General features: G+C 35.3%; 1 protein-coding gene across 1 annotated transcript; it reads right to left on the reverse strand.

Moving 5' to 3' along the window:
* Positions 1–15,854: 15,854 nt before the first annotated feature.
* LOC141708104 (uncharacterized) lies at positions 15,855–24,034 on the reverse strand. Its single transcript, XM_074511588.1, has 5 exons — positions 23,837–24,034; positions 23,418–23,609; positions 22,922–23,143; positions 17,061–18,920; positions 15,855–16,726 (listed from the first exon to the last, which is right to left on the reverse strand). Exons 1-5 carry the CDS (start codon positions 23,874–23,876, stop codon positions 16,059–16,061), a joined length of 2,982 nt encoding a protein of 993 aa, XP_074367689.1. The 5' UTR covers positions 23,877–24,034; the 3' UTR covers positions 15,855–16,058.
* Positions 24,035–26,234: the final 2,200 nt, after the last annotated feature.

Raw genomic sequence — 26,234 nt, forward strand, 5'->3', positions numbered from 1 at the left:
AATTTTAAGGAGTGATAATGGCACTGAGTTCAAGAATTTGATAATGGAAGAGTTCTGCAAAAACCATGGAATAAAGGAAGAATTTTCTGCTCCTGGAACTCCACAACAAAATGGAGTTATTGAAAGGAAGAATAGAACTCTCATTGAAGCTGCACGTACAATGCTTGAAGAAGCAAAGCTTCCAACCTATTTCTGGGCTGAAGCTGTGCAGACTGCTTGTTTTACCCAAAATGCAACACTCATTAACAAGCATGGAAAAACACCATATGAGATGGTGAAGAAAAGGAAGCCAAATCTGAAATACTTTCATGTATTTGGATGCAAGTGTTTTGTTCTAAAGACTCATCCTGAACAGCTATCCACGTTTGATCTAAAAGCTGATGAAGGAATCTTTGTTGGATATCCACTTTCCATAAAAGCCTTCAGAGTCTATAATTTGAGAACAAAAGTGGTCATGGAATCTATCAATGTCTCTTTTAATGACAAGAAGATTACCGGTCTTGAAGATTTCATTGACCATGATCAGCTGAGATTTGAAAATGAAGACTCAAATTCTGATACTGAAAATCCTGACAGTCTAAGTCCTGATACTATAAACTCTGATGGATTAAACTCTGATGTTATTGAAACTGTGGTGACTGCGTCAAAGGAAGATGCACCTATGCAGGGGGAGCATACTCAAGATCCTACCACATCTCAAAAAACATCAGAACATACATCTGGCTCTTCAAGTTCTGATTCGTCAAGTTCTGATAAGCCAAATTCTGATAGTGCTGAAAATCTAAATTCTGAAGAATCCAACTCAGAGAACATAGTTTCAGGGGGAGCATCAGAAAATGAAAATGAAGACAGCATGGATCACGGGGGAGCATCCAGTTCTAGAGAAAACCTTCCATCTGCAAGGAAGTGGACAAAGTCACATACACCTGATTTGATAATAGGAAATCCTGATGCAGGTGTCAGAACTAGAACAGGTACTTCAAATGAATGTCTCTACAATTCTTTTCTCTCTCAGAATGAGCCAAAGAAAGTGGAAGAAGCTCTTCAAGATGCTGATTGGGTGCAAGCAATGCAGGAAGAGTTAAATGAATTTGAAAGAAACAAAGTCTGGACCCTAGTGCCAAGACCAAAGAATAGATCTGTTGTTGGTACAAAATGGGTGTTTAGAAACAAAACTGACTGTGATGGCATAATTACAAGGAATAAGGCAAGGCTGGTTGAAAAAGGATATTCTCAACAGGAGGGAATTGATTATGATGAAACATTTGCACCAGTTGCTAGGTTAGAAGCCATAAGGATATTTTTGGCTTATGCTGCTCACAAAAAGTTTACTGTCTTTCAAATGGATGTGAAAAGTGCTTTTCTCAATGAAGAATTGGAGGAGGAGGTATATGTTGAACAACCTCCAGGCTTTGTAGATTCCAAACATCCAGATTATGTCTACAGGCTTGATAAAGCACTTTATGGACTTAAGCAAGCTCCTAGAGCATGGTATGAGACTTTAGCTCAATTTCTTCTGGAAAGTGGATTCAACAGAGGAACAATAGACAAAACACTGTTATACCTCAACCATGGAAAGGACTTACTTCTGGTCCAGATTTATGTTGATGATATCATTTTTGGGTTTACAAATGACAAACTTTGCAAGAAGTTTGCCAAACTAATGCAGTCAAGATATCAGATGAGTATGATGGGGGAACTTAGCTATTTTCTGGGCCTTCAAGTCAAGCAGAATGAAGAAGGCACTTTTCTTTGTCAAACCAAGTACACCAGAAACTTGCTGAAGAAATTTGGAATGCAAGATTGTTCTAGTGCATCCACTCCCATGGCCACTGCAACAAAACTGGATAAGGATACTGGTAAATCAGTAGATATTACTGACTACAGAGGTATGATTGGCTCTCTACTCTATCTAACTGCTAGTAGACCTGATATCATGTATGCTACCTGTCTTTGTACAAGATTTCAAGCAGATCCAATAGAACCTCACTCAACAGCTGTGAAAAGAATCTTTAAGTATCTTAAAGGAACAGCTGATCTGGGATTGTGGTATCCTAGAGAATCAGATTTTAAACTAATAGGTTACTCAGATGCAGATTTTGCAGGTTGCAAAATTGACAGGAAAAGCACAAGTGGAAGCTGCCAATTTCTTGGAGGCAAATTGGTTTCTTGGTTCAACAAGAAACAAAAGTCAATTTCCACATCAACTGCAGAAGCAGAGTATATTGCTGCAGGAAGCTGTTGTGCACAGATTCTTTGGATGAAGAATCAGTTACTGGATTATGGGTTAACATATTTCAAAATCCCTATTTACTGTGATAATCAAAGTGCTATTGCTATGACAGGTAATCCAGTTCAACACTCTTTGACAAAGCACATCAGCATCAGGTACCACTTCATAAGGGAACATGTGGATGAAGGTACAGTGGAATTGCACTTTGTTCCAACAGATCAACAACTAGCAGATATCTTCACAAAACCACTGTGTGAAGCCACTTTTACAAGATTGGTAAATGAACTTGGAATGATTTCAGGTTCTTTCTCTAAATATGCTTAGTCTTGTTCTGTATTATCAGAATTTATGATCAGTATTTACAGAATTTAATCTCTGTGTGTATTCAGTGATTAATTGACAAATGTTTTTAAGTACTGACTGCTGTCTGATATATGTTTCTAAACTCTGATAAGTGATATGTCTGTCTAAGTAACCATTCAATCCTATGAGGATAACTGTGCTAGATACTGACTTACTAGTCTTCAATAAAGAAATGATCCCTTGTAAGAAGTAATTATTTCTGTGGAAATCTTATGACACTAGCAAATTCTGATAATTGAGCTTAGTTGAGTTTACTTTGTTTATCTTATTACTAAGTCACAAATTAGAATAATGCTACTTATCTGTTAAGTTCTGATACTAGTAAAATTGCTGAATCTACTAAGTGCTGATAAACCTCACTTATAAAATGAAAAATCAAAAGGATCAAAGAATAAAATCAGGTACTCCTTTGAGATCTAGAGTAAAAATGTGGAAGGGAAGACCCAAGTGCATTGCTGGTATTAAGTAAATATGCATTAGAAAAGCAAAATATTTTCTTGGTGACTTTTCACACTCTATGATTACTGGAGAAATACTCTGATAATAACATAAATTCTGATAAGCAGTCGTGACTCACTTATACTGAGGAGCCACTGTAAAATAGAATTTAAAAAGATGCATAAAATTAGCACAAAATAGTTGAGGTGGACTCAAACATGAACTCATTCATCAGTAGGTTTCAGGATAATGACAGCTCTTTAGCAAAATTTTAGTTATGCCTTATTTCTAAGATATACTGAAGTGAATCAGACTTTACTCTTTGTCTGCTATTTAGCTTGATGCACACACTAATCACTCCATCTGAATGATGAAAATTACTGTGGTGGTCTATGTTGTTTTAGATAAACAGTCATTGTGTCACCTTGCACTAATTCTGAGGACAAGTTCTGGTTGCATATTCTGAAGATTAAGTTCTGAAGAGTATAACTCAGAACCTGTATGAGGATTTACTCAGATAAGCATTTTTTTCGAGTTAAGAAATTATGTTCTGATGACTGTTAAGTTCTGAAATAAGTCTAAGTTCTGATATTACAGTCTAAAATGGTTTTTCCTTGAAAACAGGCAAGTGGGCAAGTAATAATTACTGTTTTCCTCGCGCCCAGTAACTATCCGTTATTACTGCATGTCTGACAGGTGTCCAACGGTAACATTTTTTTCAGAGTATAAGTACGACAGAGAAAGGATTTCTTTAATCTTTCTCTCTACTTGCTTTTACTCTCTCTTTCTCTCACGTTGGTTTTTCATACAGACATTTTATCAAACACCTAACAGGCACTTTTAAATCTCAATTTTTCACATGGCACCTAAGGATTTAATCATTGATGGAGCTAAGTTTGTTCCAAACAACTATGCTGCAATTCTTGATCATGCTGAAGCTCCATCTGAATTGCATTTTGTGCAAGATCTTCTTGCACACAGTGAGATTGGGTATGCACTGACCCAGCCTTCAGTCTTTTCGAGCCAACAAGTTCTGACGTTTTGGCGGACTGGGCACTTTGATGATGGTGGTAAATATGGCACTCCTAGTATTGTTTTCGAAGTGGGTGATTCTTCTTATGCGGTCACTCCTGGTACAATACGCAAGGCTCTACATCTTCCAGAAGGTTGTATTTTTTCAATTCCAGAAGAATCAGCTCTTCAGGAGTTAATGGCAAATTTGGGGTATGAACGGAGTTTGGCAAAACTTGGGCAGTTGAAACGGGCTCATATCAGAAGAGAATGGAGCTTCTTCTTCGACTGCATCACCAAAGCTTTTGGGAACAAATGTTCGAATTTTGATGTTATCCCAATTCTGAGTCAGCATATCGGGTATGCTATTATCAATCAAACTCATTTTGATTTTGCAACTGGTATAATTGGTTTTATTAGGGATAGGATGACAGAGGATAGGAATGTTGTCTATTTTGCTAGATTCTGTCAACTTATTTATACTTTTTGTACTGATGAACCTCAATTAGTCAGTTCCTCAACCCCACCTTTTAAAGTTGCAAAACGCTACTTTAATGACCTGGTAAATGCTGACACTAAGAAATCAGTGGTTAGACCATTACAGATTCCTCAGTCTGTAAAACAGATCCTAGTAAATGCTGATCCTGATACTTATAGATCTGTTTACTCTGATGTCCAACCAACCACAAACACCCAAAAACCATCATCCTCAGCACCTACTACTCATTCTACTCAACCTACCCTCAGGACATATCTCAAATCCTATCTCTCCACTTCAAAGACTGTTCAACCCTCATCCTCTGCACCTACTGTGAAGCCTTCATCCTCCAAGCCAAAGAGGACAAAGACTGTTCCTCAAACACCTCAAAAGAGAAGGAGGATTGCCTTGAGAGATGAATCTGATACTGAGGAACAGGTTCCTTCTTCAGAACCTGTTGTCGGTGAAGCTGAGAAAGAGACTTCTCAGAAGGATTCTGGAATTGGGGGATCTAGGCTTCTCAAAAGGCTTAGAAGAATGACAGTTCCTGAAACTCCCAAGGAATCCAAATCAACAAAGAGATACAAGAAACAGAGGACAAAAAGGCCAGTTTCAGAGGATGAAGAGGAAGCAGCTAAGGAAGGGGATCAGGAATCTCTGATCTCACAAGACAAGGAATTTGCTCCATTCACTTCTTCTCCATCAACTCCATCTCAGGAAGCTATTTCTGAAAAGGCTAACACACCATCTGTGTCTCCTGTTGATCCAGGCACAAGTGCTGATATTGATGTTCAAAACTTGGTTGTGCCTGAAGTAATTCTCTTAGAAGCTCCAACAGCAAATAATCCTTCCACAACACCTATTACTGATGCTGTTCAAACTCCAGAGTTATCAACAACACCTACTCTGCATCAAGATGCTGATGATCAGACTTTAGGTGAGCATCAGGATATGGCTGTTGATCAGAACTTAGAACAAGATCATCAATTAGAGGATGCTGAAGCCTCCATTGCTACTTACACTGTTATTTTATCAGAGGATACTGATTCTGTAAGTTCTGATGCTGCAAATGCTGGAGATACTGGTGATGCTGCTCCAACTGCAGATGCTGATACAGCAGGTCCTTCAGGACATGCTCCTCAACAGACTATTCTAAAGTCTGAACTGGTTAAGAAGTTTGTTACCAGAGAAGCACCAGTACCTTGGAGTGAAACTCCTGCAGGTCAGGAGTGGACTAAGGAATGGAACTCAGTTTCATGTGTTCCAACTGAAAAGCATCTTGCTGAGCACTTGACTAAAGCTGATGAAATGTTAAATTCTGATGATTTCAAAACCCAGCTTAGAGTCACTGCATTGAGTACTAAACATCTACAAGGTCTTCACTCAACTACTCATGCAGAGCTACACAAGATTCAGGAAAACTTTATCAAACAGGAACAAGTTTGGAAAATTGATAAGAAAAAGTTCTTCCAACCTACCATTGACAGGATTGCTTATATCGAGAAGACTCAAGATTATCAACAAACTCAGATTGATGATATTCTGAAAAATCAAGCTTCTCAGCAATCACAACTGACTGAAATCCAATCCTCAGTGGAATTGCTTATCTCTCTTCTACTACCTGCTGATGCCAAAAAGGGGGAGAAAGTAATTAAGTCCAAATGCAAGACTGACAGGACACTGACAGGAAAGGATGATGAAAAAGATGATCAAGGAAACCCTGGAATGGGTAGAGGTCATAGTCAAGGTAGAGGATTCACATCAAGACAAGCTAGTCACAGGACAAGTTCTGATACTGGGAAAAGAATAAGTTCTGCTACTGGTAAAAGGATAAGTTCCGATGAACTTTTAGATCATGATGAGGAAATGTCAAGATAGTTATTTCTTCAGGAAAATCCAGGAATGGACTTGGAGAGTTTAATGAAAGAAGAAGCCAGGCTTAAATCAGAGAAAGTCACATCTAAATCTGAAGCTTCTGGTAAAAAGTCACTTTCAAAAGTCAAAGGCATTGTGATCAAAGAAAGGACACATACTGAAGCAACATTGGCTAGATCACAACCGCAGATAGATCCAAGATCTAAGGGTAAAGAAAAGATTGGTGAACCTATCAAGGTTTATGTGCCTCCTGAGGATGAAGAAATTACTGATGAAAAAGATGATCTTGCTCTAACTTCAAGAAAAGTTCTTAAAACAACCTCTGACATGGCTCAAGTTGTTTAGAGTCAAGAAATTATAAGTTCTGATATTCAGAAGAAGCAAGTAACCTCTGACATAGCTCAAGTTAACTTGATATCAGAAGATAGACCAAAGACACTCCTACCAGGATTCACTAAAGCAAAACAGACTCAACCTTTGAAGACTACTGCAAGTGGTTTTGAAGCAAGAGTAGTTACTGGAAAGGAAGCAAGAGATAAAACTGGATTGGGAAGTGCTGATGAAAGAAGAATACATAACACTACCAATGATCCAACTTCCTTGAGTGAACCAGGTATTGGAGCAACTCCTGAGAGATTGAATCAACTGGAATCTGTACAAATGGTTTACCATACTTACTTGAAAGAATACATCTTGTTGTACTTCATGATAGATGGTAGGGTTTATCATATAAGACAAAATGCCATTCCATTGAAGTATTTTGAAGAATTGGAGTATGTACTATTCTTACTTCAAGTGGATGACAGAATAACAGGAACTGCTGCAAACTATTTGAAAGAACAGATTCAGAGACAGAAAAGGCTTTATTCTGTTAAGTCTGACAGCACATACGTTCCAAAGTACAGAGATCACAATGGTAATATAGTTGAAATGAAGCTCAACACTGCTAAGATTATAACTACCTTTCTGGGGTACAGGGCTGTTGAATTCAATCTTGAGTCTGATAAAGCTTATTTGATCAGACTGGATCAGGATATAAGAAAAGCAAATATCAATGATCTCAGAGCTGCAATCTTTCAAATTGGTGAAGATACTGCAGAGCTTAAAGATGCCAAAAGGAGAATGATTGATGAACTCAGATATGCTGAGAAATGTTTGTTGAAGAACTATCTCAGAACAACTCCTGACATCAGAGAGATCAGATGATGAAGCCAAGTCAAAGATCTACAACTGCTTAAATTCTGATATTTGTACAGACTGAAGTTGTTATTAGAAGTTGAATATTGGTAAAGCTTTAAGGACTGTAAGTTGTAGTTATCTAGTCTAATTCTCATGCATTTGTACTTAATATTTTTGACATCATCAAATATCTGTTAAACTTGTATATTATGCTAATTTACAAGTTGGGGGAGATTGTTAGATATATTTGATAATGTCATGGCTAATATAATTTATGTTTAGATTTCATATCTTACTTAACAGGACAAGTCAGTACTTAACCATTAATCAGTACTTATACTGGAAGTCAGGACTTAAGGATATCAGTACTTATATTATCAGGAGATAATCATCAGAAGTTAGATATCAGAACTTAAGTGCTGAAGAACATTCAGATAAGGACAGTAGCTGATTAAAGGAAAGAAGATCGAGATAAACATAAGAAGAGATATGCATGAAGAAGGAGTTCCGTGAAGAATGGAATACTTGGAAGAAAAGATATCTGATTGATATATTTTAGGAAGCAGAATTATATTCCATATCAATTAGCGATTATCTTGTAACTGTGTAGTATATAAACACAAACATAGGGTTTACACTAGAAGTGTTATTATATTCGAGAAGATTATTTATTGTAACCCTAGCAGCTCTCGTGATATCTGTTCATCACTGAGAGGTAACAGTTCCATACTGTAACAGAGTTTATTGTTTCAATAAAGTTTGTTTTCTGTTACTTAATATATTAAAGTTTGATTTGATTGTATTATACACTGTATTCACCCCCCTCTACAGTGTGTGTGACCTAACAAAGAGTCTCCTTGCTCCAAGGCCATGAGTGCATAGTTTCCAACATCTTCATCATTATTTGAATCATCCCAGCTCTTGCCCTCAGCAATATAAGCTTTCCCTTGTTGCTTCTTTAAAGGAGCATCATACTTTACTTCCAATTCAAGATAGGCTTTGTCTTTCCTTGCCTTCTTGGGTTTCCTACATTCTGTAGCAAAATGGCCCAACTCATCACAGTTAAAGCACCTTATGTTTGATCTATCAAGAGATCCAGTTTTGTAGCCAGTTTTGCTATCAGGAGTGTACTTCCCTTTTCCTTTCCAGCTGATGTTTTTGTTGAAGGACTGTCATTTGCTCTTGAAAAATCTTGGTTTCTTCACTCTAATGTTAGAGAATTTTCTAGCCAAGTAAGCCATTGATTTGTCTAGCTCATCAAGCTCATCAAGAGTGTAGAACTCATCTTCTTCTTCCAATTCCATTATGACTTGCTCTTTAGTGTCATTGACTCTTTTCTCACTTGTAGAAATTTCTGGAGTTTGGGATCTTTGCTCATCATTAGAGGTTTGGCCATCTTTCACAATCAGTGCACTTGAGCCGTCTAGTACACATCCTTGACCAGCCCTTAATGATTTCTTTTGAATCATTTCAAGTTTATAAGTTTTCAGAACCCCATAGAGCACTTCCAGTGTGATTCTACTCAAATCCCTTCATTCTCTGATTGCAGAGATCTTTTGTTCCAAATGATCAGGGAGAGTAAGCAAGAACTTCAGATTCACTTCTTTAACATCATAAAATTTATCATGAAGCTGCAAGTCATTTATCAGCTTATTAAACCTTTCAAACACATCAGTAATACCCTCCTTTGGTTTAGCCATAAAACCCTCATACTGAGAAATCAATATCCTTCTTTGATTTGACCTAACCTCCTCAGTTCCTTCACAAAGTATTTCAATCTTTTCCCAGATTTGTTTAGCAGTGTCACAGTTGATAATGTTATTATACATTACATTGTCAAGTGACTCAATTAGTATCAGTTGTAAAGCACTGTCTAGGGAAACTTTCTCTCTTTCTCTCCATCTGTGGTTTCCTCAACTTTAACTACAGGAGTGAAGGGCCCATTCTTGAGGATACCAATGTAAAGGTGATTGGCCATTCTTATAAACAGCAACATTTTCTTTTTCCATAAAGTGTATTTGACCTTATCAAAGGGAGGAATCTTGAAACTACTGATTTTCTGTGTATTCATTTTTCCCAGATCTAATCTGTTTACTTTCACATTTTGCTCTGATACCACTTGTTAGGTATGAATACAACACAGAGGGGGGGTGAATGTGTTTTGGCTTAAATGTTTGATTTTTGATCGACTTAGGCTTTAGCAGTTGGTTGTTATCAATGCTTTAGTAGAATAGATGTTAAACATAAATAACTGTGCAAATATGTAAAACAAAGATCTTCAAAACTCACTTAATTTTATATTAAAAATCAAGCAGTGTTTTGCTACAAAATCTCTAAGTTCTTGTTTTAGAACTTAGCTCCTTTCTTGAGAGAGAATACAGGATTTTCTATCTAGATTGTTACAACTGACTAGAGAGCCAGTGTTAACTTTATAAATCAATTAACTGCTGATTTACGCAGAGGATAATTAACATGCTATTAACTTTTCTAAACTGTCACTTGTCATTTCTATTTATAGAAAAGCAAATCTTCCATTTCTGGCTTAGCATATCTTTAGCATCCCGTGTTTACTTTAATCTTCCTCTGTCAGTTAATATTTGCCATTGATCTTGCACATCTCTCAAGCTACTTTTTGTAGACTTGTCAATCTAGCTATGTGAATTGTTTGTTGATTTGTAACCTTGGATATTAAATTGTTCTGCAATTCAGTACTTAGAGAAATTTCTTCACTTCGAGATCTCCAATTAAGCTGTAGAGAACTCGACATCTCGATAGGCATGTTGGCTTGTCGATATCTCTGAAACTTTATCGTTGACTTGACTTATCGACAACTCTGAGTTCTCTAGTGAATTTTGGTTTATCGATAACTCAGAGTTCTCTAATGGACTTTGACTTATCGATAACTCAGAGTTCTCTAATGAATGTATACTTGTCGATATCTCTGAGTTCTCGAATGGGTATCTGACTTATCGATATCTCCAATAGCATTTCCTGAGTTCTCGATAGACAATTCCTGAGTTCTCGATTGGCAATTCATGAGTTCTCGAATGACTTCTCTATAACACTAATTATGTGACTTGTAGAGATCTTGATTTAGAATGTTTTTCACCAAATAGAATTATTCAACTCCAGGCTTCTTCATAATTCTTCTGAGGCATGACCTTCTTGATCTTCTTCTAGATAGAATTCTTAGGCTTGACACTGTTTAGAGAAAAATCCTCCAGTCTGCTCCATTTACATTTTACAGACATTAAGTGTTACAAGTATAAATTACAGATTAAGGTTACAATACAACTAATCTCAGGGTTTTCAGAATGACTTAGTCTTGTTATGATACAGGCATGTCTTGCACAACACCCTACCTTCATATAAACCTCCAATCAAGACATACTTTAAATCTATTGGGAGAAAAGCAAAGCAACTACCAGTTACTGAGAGATCACTATGGAATTGTTATGATCTAACTGACTTTCTTCCACTAAATTGGTGCCTCACAGATGAAGAATATCTTCAACAGCTAGCTGTAAAAATAGTCAGATTATGGGTTGTATCATATACATAAGTCAGAATTTATCATGATGATGGTTCTTTCACTCTACTTGGCAGTAATCTAATGGACACACTTTCAACCACAGAATTCAAAAGAGTGATCACTTTGATGAAGGACAAGGACACAATAATAAGATTTTGGAAAGCTGTATACTGTGTATGGGTGAAGGAAAGAGATGAGAAAATCGCAAGGGCAAAGGCTGAAAAGGAAGGATGAGATAGGAAGTATACAGAAGAACTTGCAAGAATGGAGAAGAGATCAAATGAGCTTAAAGCAAAAGGGATGAGCAGACTCTCCAAGGATGGACATTTTCTGAACATTAAAAGTTGGCAGATTCTCCAAATATAGAGCAGGTTATCTAAATGGTTATTCATTGGATGAGTGGCTCAAGCCAGTGGAAGCTTGTACACTGTGTTGGGGAATTGAGATCTTAGAAGAAATGGAAGTTTTGATGACTCTTAAGGATCTCATTAGAAAAGAGCCGGGCTATGATGACTTTATGTAATGAATTTCCTGTTAAAATTATATAACCTCTCAATGATAAGTATTGTACTTCTGTCATTTTTGTTGTAAAGTTTAATTGTTCATTGTAGCTTGGGGTTAGTCCTGTTAACAGACATGAATTTTTTATAAGAAATCTTCTCACAAATTGGGGGAGATTGTTGTGCAAGACATGCTTGTACTATAACAAGACTAAGTTAAATTGGCAGCCCTAAGTAAGTTGTATGATAATCTAAGTTTATATTTTGTATTGTATCACTTAAATCTGTAAAAATGTAAATAGACTAGACTGGAGTATTTTTTTGTAAACAGTTTCAAGCCTAAGAATAAACTCTGAAAGAAGATCATGGAGATCATGCCTCAGAGAAGTGTGAAGAAGGTTGGAGTTGAATAAATCTGTTTTGTGAAAAATATTCTAAGTCAAGAAGTCTACAAGTCAAATATTAAGTGGTTATAGAAAAGTCATTCGAGAACTCCAGAATGACTTATCGAGAAGTCAAGAAAAGCTACTAGAGAACTCGGAGATATCGACAAGCCAAATTGAATACATGAAGATTGGAGATATCGACAAGTCATTTCTTCACTAGAGAACTCTGAGATATCGACAAATAAAAATATCACTAGAGATCTCTGAGATATCGATAAGTCAAATTATCACTAGAGATCTCGGAGATATCGATAAGTCAAAATATCACTATAGATCTCTGAGATATCGATAAGTCAATTTGTCACTAGAGAACTCAGAGATATCGATAAGCCAAAGTGAAGACATGAAGATGAGAGATCTCGACAAGTCAAATTCTCTTATAGAAAACTCAAAGACTTCGATAAGTCAAACAACTATAGAGTTATTAGAGATCTCGATAAGTCATTATATATATCGAGATGTCGAGTTCTCTATATGACTAACTGGAGATCTCGATGTAAAACTCAAGTACAGAATGCAGATCAGTTTAATATCCAAGATTATCAATCAACAAACAAATCAATCACTGATTTGAAAAGTCTATAAAAGCAGCTTGAAGAGTACAAGATCAAAGGCCAAGATTAACTGACAAAGTAAAGTCACAGACATGCACGATTTGCAAAGATACACTAAGGCAGAAATAGAAAGATTTAGTTATCCAAAATTAGGGTTTAGTACATTCTATTGCATGCTGTGTAAAAACCAGTGTTTACTGTTGTATAAAGTAAACATTGGATGCTTTGTTTTAGTTGTAACAAATAGATCTGAAATTTCTTGTAACTCTCAAGAGAGAAGCTGAGTTCTTAACATACTAAGAACCCAAAAATTTGTAGCAAACACTAGCTTGATTTTAATATAAAATTAAGTGAGTTTTGAAAGATAATTGTGTTCATGTGCATGTTTTAATTATATAGTTAAAGAATATTATCTCTAAAATATAGATTACTTTGTTCACCATTCTTAAAAGTTCAAAAAGCCATCAAAATTATTTAAAACACATTCACCCCCCGTGTGTCCCTCTGTGTTGTATTCAAACCCAAAAATAACATTACTTTTACTTTTAATTACAAAACATTATGGTATATTTTTTAAAAAACGTAAACCACATATATTTTACATATAATATATCTATCTAATCTTAAAAATAACAGCATGAAATTTCACGATTTTTGAAAACATAATCATACATATTTTACATCTATATAATCTTAAATATGGTGGTGAACTATATATAATCACTATTATATCAATTACAATTGTTCAACAAATCTAAAAAATTACACAAAATTATCATATGTAATACTATATGTGCATAAAAGTCAATGATGCAATGGAACATATAAAATAGGAAATAATAGAATGAGCGCGGTGACTAACAATATATATTACCCTCATTTTTTATTAAAGTGATGGTTATTTTCTAGTTGTACTAGAAAATGATAACATAAACATTTTGGTGCTGAAACTTGATAAAAAAATAGAAAATGTGTTAAGTGTATTATAATTTGGACACAATTTGGGATATACACATATTTTTAATAATTTAATTTATAACCCACATTAATTAATTTATGCTATTATTTAATTTGAAATATTAATTTTTTATTATATATTTGAAACAAAAAATTTAACTAACATCATATTGCAACTATTCGTGGAAATATTATTTGAGTGACATTTTTCTAAACTCGACACCTTAATTTTCATCGAAGAATAAAATATTCAAATCATAAAAAGAAATAATAAACTAATTTATTTAGCGCTAACCGTAATAAATAACAAAATTATAATTTTTTTAGCTAGCACGCGAAGTGCTCGGACAAAGTGCCTAGTATATTTATATTATACTATAATAACTGGAATGTGATATAATTTGGTATGCCTTTTTTGATTGGTTTGGTTATCCACATTTATGATCGTCGGATCTTTTTAATCAAGTGATCAGGACCGTTAGATTCAAATACTAGAAGAATATACACTACTCAATCTCTCAGGTTCGAACCCCGCCAACAACAAATATTTATATTATTATTTATACACTACTAAAACTCCTAGGTTCGAACCCCACCAACAGCAAATATTTATATTACTATTTATACACTACCCAAGATTCAGGTTCAAATCATGTCAATAACAAATATTTATATTATTATTTATAAATATATTAATACGGTAATGATCCAAAGGAATATTTATTATAATTTTAAATAATATAGAAATATTAACGAAGACCCGTGAATCGCACAATTTGTAAAACTAGTATATATAAATTTAGAGATACTGAAATTCAGTTGGACGGGCAGAAATGTGTGTCTATGAACCATTTTTTTATCGTAGGTAACCCGCAGCCGCTACCATTTGGGTGTGCACCGGGTAAATCCTACGGCTTCTCGCAATAGCGTGCAAATCACGTGAACCAAGGTAAACCGTATTTAGTCGACTCAAGAGGCATAATCACAAATTTTCCTCCCGTAGGATTCGAATCTGTGATTAAAAAGATAGTTATCACCTGTTTAACCAACTAGTCAACCCTTGCGGGCTAGTATTACTTGTGCTTATGGGAGAGCATGGACCGGTTCGGCTCGATTTTCGGATAAAACCGGAACCGCAACCATAATTTTTCGGTTTCTAAAATCGAAATCCACAACTGCCGGTTCGGATTCGGTTTCGGTTTAAAAAAATCCAGTTTGGTTATATTCGGCTCGGTTTCGGTTACAAAATCGGCAAATATAAAAACAAAAAGAAATATAGAAATGAAAGAGATTGATATGCTTAATTGTAAAATCGATAAATATTACATTAGTAGAGTTCAACAAAAATAATAAAATATATTATGTTCTAATTTCCCACGGTGGGAAAAAGAAGAACAAGGGCCGAGTGTTCAGATGATTATATACCCTGCTGCTGGTTGTTTTCATTATTATTACCACCTTTTTTCCGCTCCCTCTGGGCTCTCCATTTTGATGTCAATCTTATAAGCTTTTTGTTTATGTTGTTTGTTGTTCCAAGAAAAGTTGCTACAGCATGAATACTAATACAAATCACTGAAATACAACTCACTTAAAAGCATCACAAATCACTTAAACCATATAAGTAAACCAATTAAGTCATATCAATGCAATATGCAAACTGCTCAAACCAATTGGCTGTGAAAGTTTTTAGTTATTATTGTTCTATGCAGAATTACTCTGTACATAAGTTGACAAGTACCCGTTAACTAAGTAAATTCAGAGTTCTATGAAACAAAAGTGCAAATTATATATATATATATATATATATATTTGTTTATATTTAATTATTTATATAATCGGTTCGGTTCGATTTTTTCGGTTCGATTTTAACTAATAACCGGAACCGCACCCATTAAATCGATTCGATTTTTTAATTTTCAGTTTCAATTTCGGGTCGGATTTTTTCGAGTCCGTTTAATAGGAGAAAGAATAATATTCTTGATATACGAAATTAATATATTAATAGAAATGGGGTAATATTTCTTTGTTACTCCAATATTTAGTAATATATATATATATATATAAATAATTTATTTTGATATATTTTTTAATAATAATATCAAAAATATATCGGATTTAATTCCAATTTAATATTCCGATAAATCACAAATCAGTACCTTAACCAATTTATTCCAATTTCCGACTTTTACAACCATGCAAGCCCCCATATATAGAACATATTAACAAATTATTCTTTCCTAAACTAAATTTATTCAACTATTTAATAATATATTCTGATCCTCGTCCCGTTTCTTCTAATTTCTCATAAAATTTTCATCTAAATTATAGTAAAGTTCTAGATCTTTTAACATATTACAAAAATTACCATGAAATTTTACCCCACTCTATCATACTGCCTCAATAAAATTTCACACCAAAAAATCAACTTCCAGCCAAGAGTTATGTAGCTCTACAACACTATATATGCAACTAACCAGGAGCTTCCAGAGGCTTCAATTTACAGATGAACAGCAAGCAAATGGCACCCAAAATGATTTCCCGCTAGCTTTTTTCTTCTCTTTCTTGACGTCAACAGGGTACCTTGCAGGAGAGTTCCATTCCTCAGATGTTACAACTCTAACAGTTTGATCACCGGCAGAAGCTTCAGAGCCCAGAACTTCTTTCACAGTCGTCGCAAAACTGACTATGCTTTTGGCATCTGTTGCATCTGTCTGAATGTTAGTTTCTGTACGTTTTGGGCTTGGTGACTTGGTTCTGGTTTCCACCTTTGCCTCCCCCAGAAGGTTCTTTAGAGGAGTAGTATGTTGTTTGGCCATACTCCGGTTGGTCACCTTGGCAATCATCTCTTCATTCTCTTTCCTTCCTGCAGACTCGTTGACAACATTAGAAAGCAAAGGCAACCACCCAGCTTGTGACACCTCTGTTTTTGGCTGTTGGGTGGCCTGCACTGTTTCGATCTCAGATGTAGCACTTATTTGATCTGATCCTCCTCTTGGTTCAACCAGTGTCATGAAAGATGGAGGCTCAAAATCATCAGCCTTGTGCAACTCTATTCTTTCAGATGAACTTTCCGGATACAACTTGGCACTTTGTGATTTGTCAGGTCCTTCAAAATCCGTCTTTGGTGGAACTTCAGTCCCAGCTGACTGGGTACTATCCACTAATACAATAACATGTAAAAAAGCAGAGTCAGCGTGGTCCTGTTCATTTTTATCATTGTAACCATGAGCATCAAACTAGGGTAAGTTTGTTCAATGAATAACTATCAATATATATATATATATATGAATATTGAGAGGAAGTATTGTAAACAGTCATACAATTCAACATCTTGGTCAAATCTCAAATGTAATGCCATCTACTGGAAGCTTCTTCGGATGTTATAATCTAATCTTATTAACATACACGTAAACAAACCGATATGTAGTTCAAGAAGGAAAAGTGTTACCGAATTGTTTTTAATAGCCACTGGATAACATGCAATATATATTTACCTGTGACTGATCCCCACTTGCCTTCTACACTCTCAGTTTGGCTATTCAAATCAATTGGTAACTTAACTGAAGAAGCACCACTCGCTTGCTTACCGAGGTTGACATCACTCTCTTGCATTATATCAAATTCGCTATCCATTTCATTTACAGTTCTAATATCAGGAAAGTGTTCATGAGAAATTTTGGAATGTATAGGCAAAATTTCTGGTTCTTTTCTCATAGGCCTCTTTGAATAATCTTCTTCTACTTCAAGATCCCCACTTTTACTAAATTTAGAATCAACAATGCCTCCAACACATTTAACAACATTTCTGTCATCAATGTTTAGTTCAGGCTCTGTGACGACTTCCTGAAAGTCATTACCTGATAATTTCATAGAACCGGGATTAGTTGGCATGACGGAAGCTGAAACACTCGTGTTAATACTTGGTACAGGTGTATCTAAGATAGAAGCAGAAAAATTTGAACCCAGAAGCTCCAGTTCAGGTTCAAGGTTTTTCATTGCAGGTGTAGTAAACTTCTCTACAGTCGCTGCCTCTGTACTGTCTTCAATCCAAGCTTCATCAGAGAAGTTCATTGTATCATCTACATGTTCACCTCCATTGTTTAGTCTTAATTTGGATGCTTGATTACCGCCTCCATAAACTAAGATAGGAATTGCCTCTGCAGAATGCTCTTTTCTTGTCACTCTCTCACTATTCTCCTTTCCTTCAGTATTGCCTTCTTCTACTCGAGCCATTATAGTATGATTGTTCTTGGTGTCACTTAATATGATCGTCTGGTTGACTTCATCATTGTCAGGGGACTCTGTATGGCATGCTTCATAATAAGGTTCTACACCCTTAAGAGAGCAATTTCGTTGAATATTCTCTCCCTTACTTCTGGATGTACTCAGAGAGACCTTTAAATCCTCGGATTCAGACGTTTTGCCAGTTGTGACACAGGATTTTAAACCGTCAGCTAATCCTTTATTAGACCCTTCAATTGTAATCATGTCCTCTTCGACATCATCCATATCAGATAAACTATCACTGGCACCACCTAGCTTAACAGAATGAAGGTTCAAAGGACTCTCCTCCATAACCATTAGTTCATTATCATCTTCCAGAGATCTAATTACATTTTCAGAGCCCATTGGAGGAAACCCACTTTTAAGTGTTCTATGATCTTTAAAGTCTTGAAGCATAAGATCAGCATGATCAACTATAGGTAAATCATTGGCCACAGAAAGCACATGATTAGTTTCCTCATTTTCCCTGTTTACACTACAGATCTCAATAGAATCAAAATGAGTACCAGCCTCTTCGTCTTGGGTAGGATACACTCCAACGAGAACAGTACCAGCACATACCTCCTGTTTAGCACGTCCTGATAAATGGGACAGATCATGTTCAGTCCTCGCACATTCAAATCTTGGCAAAGTTTTAGCTGGCTCAATTGATTGACCCTCTGACATGTCCTTACTATCCTTATTGTGGATTCTCTTCACATCAACAGTGCCTAAAACTAAAGAAAATTCAGACTTAAGCATTTCTTGGTTTACAGTATCTTTTAGCATGATTTCAGCATCCTCCGCTATAGCTAAATCATTGGAAACTGACTGTATATGGGCAGCGTCCTTCTCTTCCCTCTCTAACAATTTACTACTGCTACCATCAATCATATCCTGGGAAAAATATCCTTTTGTTTGAACTGCATCAACATTCGCCTCTGTGTTGTCAACAGGTGCAGAGAGCAGGGGAAGATCAAGATTAGACATCTCAGCATTATCTTTTCCAAATGGTGTTGATTCAGCAAGACCACTTGACGGCACTCTCACTATGTCATCCGCTGGTTGGCTGCCCATTGGATTGGCAGAATCTACAAAATAGAACAAAGAAATTTGAACTATACAATTAATCTTGCTACAAAGGCAAAGAGAGATTCATTTAAAAAGATAGAAAATATAATTTTAAAAGCACATAAGCATCCAACAAATAGGTAAAGATTTTTTATAAGATAAAATGCTGGAAAACAGCAAGAAATTTAGCTGAAACTAGAAATGGATGATAGCGCCTTAGTGGTGATTCTTTGTTGACTAGGGCTTCCTCGAAAGTGACTGTTACATACATAACAATGTACGCTCTGAAGATCTCAATTTATAAACTAATGTATCTGATTGGTCTAAAAAAATTAAAACTTTCAAGAAAAGTAACATTAACAAGTTAATCAGCATTGGTTGTTGAAAAATCGTTTGCAACACAGAATTTACATAGTAAATCTATTGCAAAATAAAATCTATTACTCAGAAAGTGGCTATTATACACATAAACACCCTAGTCAGTTATTCATTAGTTCAGTAATGCCATATGCTACAAGGACACAAGTACATCACTAATTTTCCATTCCTATCTATATCTCTTGTTAAAGAATGAGATGTTACGTAGTTAGCAAGGCTCAATCCACTGCTTTCTTGCAAGGTTCCAAATATACTATATAAAACAAGAACAAGATAACTATGCTGGCAGAGTACACAGCGCACTATCTCCGCAGAGACTGTTAGTTGATGATATAAGACCAATATACTAGCCTGTCACGCTTGGTTAATCACATATTTACGTTTTTTACATACAAAAGATTTTACAATAGTTAGGTTAAAGACGCAGCAACCAAATAGCATGGTTATCACGTCGACAAGTCGATACAAGACGATGCAGGTCCAGGTTGTCGACTAGTTGATAAATTAATTAAATAATATGTAATAATAAACTCCCTCCTTCCCATTAGGTTCTTTACATTAAAGATAGAGTGATCGACATGCATTTTAAGGCTCCTATATAGTAAGTTTCATAAATTATTTTTAAAACTTTTTTCTTCTGAACTTTTTAATTCAAAAAACAGAACATTTTAAAAGTAAGTTATGGAGCTATACTTTATATAAACCTTAAAATACGTGCGAATTAATTAAAAAACTGTAAGGAAATGAGTGGGACGGAGGGAGTATATCTTATATCTGTGATTTCGCACAACAAAACTCTAGCCTTCTAATACTCATATGTGTATCAATTACAAAATAGATATGTTGATTACAAACATATAGTTTTTCCCCTTTAATGTACACCCAAACCTACGCTGACTATATATCACAGATTGTACTACATGTATATTTTTTTAATCAATTTATACATACATAAACATGCCAATGTTCAAGAGAGAACCCTCTTATATGGAGGTCTGTGGCGAACCATTGATTCTATTATAGAATCTCATTACAAATTGTAAAATTTTATTTCAAAAAATATAAAATTTGATGCTAATATAGAATGGTTATTATATTTGAATTTGAATATTTATAAAAAGTATAACACTTAAATTTGAAAATAAAATATACTTGATTTTAAATTTAATTCTACTGCACAATAATTCTGGATAAGTGTCATTCCACTACGAAACCACTTTGAACTATTTCTTTAATTTTCAATGATTTTTTAAATAAAAAATTATGCAACTTTGTTTTTGATTTGGTAATTAAAATTTGTAACTATATATGATGAAAAATGAAATAAATATGTGTATTATATATATTTTTATAATGATTCTCTACGGAACTCTATATAAGGGAGTTCTCTCTAGATCGCTACCCACACACACAAAGATATATGAGCTGAGTTTAGCATGTTGAATGTTGCTGATGTTGAGTAGGTCTTAAGTATTTTTAATTTTTTTTTATCATTTAAAATTTCGACTGGATTTCGCACTAGTTGACCGACTAGTTCCAAGTCAAACGACTAGTTGATAAGTCGACCGACTAGTCGACAATAGTCGATCTCTCCATTGGACAATCTTAAACTAACTAGTCGACCGACTAGTCGACAATTCGCAAGTATAATCTGAATTCGTTGATATTGCATATTGTAAAGCATATGTGTATCTACTATCTAATTTGGACCAACCTGACAATCTACATGGGAGAAGGTTCCTTGCCTATCTCAAAATGTCCCCGTCCCCTTCTCAATGACCTAATATAATAAATGCCCTCATTTCACAACAGTTTAGTTTCACAAATGTATCTATTCCACTATGCTTCAACTGTTGCCATGTCTCTGAATATTACTGATAAGATCTCATCTATAGTCAGTTTCCCATTCACCTACTATTTGTACTACACATACAGTTGTACAATAAACTCCTATTTGTCTTGGTGTGTTATTAAACACAAAGGCCTCTCGGAGAATAAGCAAGATATGCACGCTTTTTCGGAAAAAAACACAACAGTTGAAAAAAAATGCATAACAATGAATTGAAAATGTTATAGGCAAATTAAATTGTTATAAAACATGTTATTGATAACCAAACTCAAGGCACAAATATGAAGTCATGGTAACAAAGAATCAACGAGCCCTATAAATTAGTTTCGTTCTTCTCAATAGTTGACAACTTGACATAAATTAAAAATCATCATCTTGAGATTTTCAAAATCATCATCCAGATTATCCTATCCTGGCACATTTATCGTTCAATTGCCCACCTCGTATCATTCATCTGTGTGTGTGTGTTTTGTATGTCTGTATCGTATCATTCGTGCAATATGTATCATATGACCCGTTTCTTTAAAAAAGATTTAAAAGTAAAATGGCACACTTTTTCTGCCCTTCTTGCACATCGCTTAAGCGCTCAAAGCACGCAGAAGCATGTGCTTAATTTGCATCTCATAACCAAAGCGAAGCATTTCAGCCTCGCATCGCATCTCGCATATGCGAGCGCATATGCGCACTCTTTCAATTACACTGTCTTACCAAGGCTATTTATTCACTTACACTGAATCACTGATACAATCAATGACTCAGAATTTTAGTTTACTCGAATTTGCGGACTCCCTCCCTCTCTCTCTCTCCCTCTCTCTCTCACATCTGTTGTAAATAAAAAAAATTAATGTTAATCGTGTACACCAAGTAAAAATTGGACAAAGGACAACACCATAATCTCCGCAGAGACTGTTTGGAGACAGTTTCATATTTTTAGCTGGCTGTCGAAGACAATTTTAAATGATAGATCAAATAAAGGCATATTTGGACCAATCTCAAGTATTTTTGTGTTCTATCATATTTATGTCCATCTGAATCATACAACTAATAAATATATGTTTTCCAAATATTTCAGTCTATTGTCAAGTAAAGTTCACAGGTAACATAGCACCATGATCGCAACAGGGCCTATTTGATGCTTTTTGTTAGACGAAGGTGAGGTTATAGGATTTGTTCATTTCTACAAGATGGCCTTTATTCTAATTTCACATGATTTCCCTTAATTTTCATTTAATCAAGCCACGGCCAGTGAACAGATTATAGAAACTTATTGTCAATATTTGCAAAGGAGAACGTTCTGCTGACTCATACATACATCGGGTTATTTATCCACTATCCTTCAATATTTACTATTTCGACTCTAACTAAACTTATTAACTAACATCCAGAGTTAGTTACTGTTACACACTAACACTATAGGCGTTCCACTAACACAGCAAATTGTATGTGATCGTCCAGTTGGTTATTAGCCTAACTTAAACTAGTAGCCAGACCGAGTCACGGAACGAATTCACCATTTAGAAACTTCAATACTTTTTGCAAAGCTGATATCCCATCCCCGAACAACATTTAAGCACGTAGTTATAGGTAGAAATAAGTAAATGGGGTAAACAAGCTGAAGTCATATTTTGGATAAAATCCAAACTTTTTTAGACTTTATTCACTAATGCGGTAATGCCTAACACAAAAATAGAAGTTACATTTATATTGCTCCTTTTTTTTGTTTATTGTTAAAAGAAAGTCCACATGTAGGTTGGTAGAACAAGATAGAATCAATAATATTGGACTTGTGCTTACCACAATCTGCATCAACTTTCAATGTTCCAATACTATATATATCATCATCCACCACAGTTTTTTGAACATTCTCCAACTCTTTAACATCCTCCAATTGCTCTTCACTTCCAGGACTTACGCCACTATCCGAAAACTCTGCAACAGCATCTGAAAACACTTCATCTTCCGATCTGTATGATCTTTCCCCAATTCCAGCAATGCTTCTCTTCTCGATTTTTGGACCTTAAAAAACAGCAGATGTTAAGCTCTTGAAAACTAACCCACCCGGTATGGAATGATTTTATATTCATGGAATCGCAAAAACTGATGTTATTATGTAATTTAAAAAAGATGACCAATCAATCCAGGAGCATGCTCCATTACAATACTTCTCATTTAAATTTCAGGATACAGAAACACAAACAAGCATACCACAAAAACATGTGCACATCTCGAAAAAGACACCTAAACACAAAATTTGAAGCAAAACAAAACAAGGAGGGCAAGAAAATCTAACTTGGGGTCTTGGCATCTTCATCAGAGTGGTGATCTTGTTCAGCGTGTGAACCATTCAAATGTATCACCTCGTAGCCTTGAATGGTTCCACAGATCCTCTTGTGGGCCCTTCTGTGTTTGGAGCTTGGATGTAATTTTGGGAAAGGCCAACCACAATTGTGACACACATGAACACCTTGATTATTCTCATGATCTACATTATATAAAATCATAAAGGGGGTATTTACCTTTGCACAATATTATAGACATATATTCATAAACATAATAAGAATCAAGAAAAAGCAAAACAATGTATATAATATAACAATGTTGGCATAAACCCCTACAAATTTAAACCCTAAAAATATGAAGCATAAAAAAATGAAAAAGTAAAGCAAAAGATGAAAAAACCCCAACGAGAGAGAGAGAGAGAGGGCAAACCTGAAGGAGTAATTGCGGGTAAGTGAAGATGGGTATCCATGTTTTTCAAGAACAGTTATAAAATGAAAAGTAAAGAGAGTGTTAGATTAATGGGGAGTCTGAGAGAGAGTGAAGGAGGAGAGTGATGAGTGAAAATAATGGAGGGTACAGTGCGCTCATGTGCGTATGATATCAACCCCCGTCCTCCCTCGGATCCCTATATCGTATTCGTATGGCTTTTACACTATCCTTATTACTTCAATTTTTTATATTAATTAACGGTCTTTCACTCAATTTTTTATATTAATTAATGGTCTTTCTAAGGTGAGCTCAAGTACACATAATAATTACTAAATTTTATGAGTTTGGTGCATTTTTATTGGTGGAGTTGTTGTAAATGCGGGGGGTTAATCAATATTTATGATTAGAGAACCAATCAAAATACACCAAACTCATGAGAGTTAGTGTTTATTGTGTGCTCTTGGGTACACATTAGAAAAACCGATTAATTAATACAAATTTTTTACATCTTATTAGTCTCATTGTCTGTAGCCCTAGGGATAATCGATATTCGCTGCTCCGTCTATATTCGCGGCTCCGTTCTTTTTTTGACGTATAACGAATGAAAAATACTCAAAATGGTATAGATGTGTTTAAAACCGCGTTCCTAGCTAATTTTTTTTTCTCTTTTTTCCTTTTTTACAACTTTAAATGATTAAATTTGGAAGATTCGAGGCCCGTTTCCGGGAGTTAAAAATCCTGATAGAAAAATGGGTCAGGATCCTGATTGACAAATCGTGGTCGGAAAACCTACAATCTGGAAATTGTGGCCTATAAATTCGGTCAAGATTAAATAAAAACGTAAAATCCTAACCGAAATTGAAAGTTTGTGGTCGAAAATTCCCACGACCAGGATTAAAAGAGCCCTTAATTCGGTCAGAATTTACAAGTCAAACGTTAAAAACCTGATTGAACTGTCCTGATCGAAACATGCACGAGCAGAAATTTCGGGGGCTTAATTCGATCAGAAAAAAGTAACCAATCCTCACCGAAATTCAGTCAAGATTCTGGTCGAAGTCACCTTGATCGAATTTCTCACGACCAGAAGAGAATAGGGCATAATTCGACTAGGACCCTACTCGAACGGATTCATGGTCAAAATTATTTATAAAAAAGAAAAAGAAAGAAAGAAAAAGAAGAAAAAATGAGAAATTTCAGGGAAATTCAGAAAAATACTAAATTCTAAAACAATTTCCTGAAAAATTAAAGAAAGCTTCAGAAAAATTGGAAAATTCCTAGAAAAAATTCTGAAAATTATGAATATTTTCTGGAAATTAAGGAAAATTCCTGGAAATTCGGAAAAAATTCTAGAAAATTCCTGAAAAAATATGAATACTTTCTGGAAATTAAGGAAAATTCCTGGAAATTAGGGAAAATTCCTAGAAAATTCCTGAAAATTATGAATATTTTCTGGAAACTAAGGAAAATTCCTGAAAATTAAGGAAAAATCCCAAAAAATAAGGGAAACTCTTAATAGTGCCAGAAAATTCGTAAAAGATTAGGAATAAGGTAAGAAAATTATTAGGGAAGCCCCAATAACTACCATAAAGCCACGTACAAGGCAAATCATTGTAAATGTGTAGGTCGCTCCATACTTTACGCAAAAAAAATGATACCTTGTAAGGGAACAAATGAACTTAACTTCTGCGAAATCTTTTACGATTTCCCAAAAGTTGGGGGGCAAATGATAGGGAGTAAAATAACCCTGATTGCGTAATTAATATCGTATTAATTATACCCGAATTAGGCTGACAATAAAGCCATTATAAAGGGCCCAAAACCCTGAATATTAATTAATTTCGTAATTAATTAATACGAGATAAAGCAGCTGATAAGTAAAGTCCAAATAAGGACACAATTTCTCGGAGATTGGCCTTTAAGAAATCTCATAGGATAAGGAATCAATTTCCTGCATTATAGGACTTCAAAGTCCACTCTAATTCTGAGACTTGTCCACCAAGTCTCCAAACCCTAACCTAATTCAAAGGCATCTCATGCCTATATAAGGGGCCTCACCCCACAAATCAGAACTACATTTTTTGACTTGATCCTTGGCGAACAACAAGGTACGTAGACATTTGTTAAGGCAGATTAAGTCACGAAATACTAGAGTAGTCAAATCAAGCCTCGAAGCTCACGAACCCTAGCATTAAACATACCCTAAGTTTTTATCCATAACATTTGGCGCCGTCTGTGGGAAAGCATAACAACAACCATGGTGAGAACACGGAGCGGGAGCAACGCCCCCGAAGGAACACTAGCTGGGACGACCCAAACGATTTCGTCAATGATAGAGATACCCCCACACTCATCCTACGCCTCTACCCAAGGAGGACCGTGATAGGGGCAGCTGAGCCTC

The sequence above is a fragment of the Apium graveolens genome, chromosome 2, assembly GCF_009905375.1.
Source record: "Apium graveolens cultivar Ventura chromosome 2, ASM990537v1, whole genome shotgun sequence".
Classification (NCBI taxonomy): Eukaryota; Viridiplantae; Streptophyta; class Magnoliopsida; order Apiales; family Apiaceae; genus Apium; species Apium graveolens.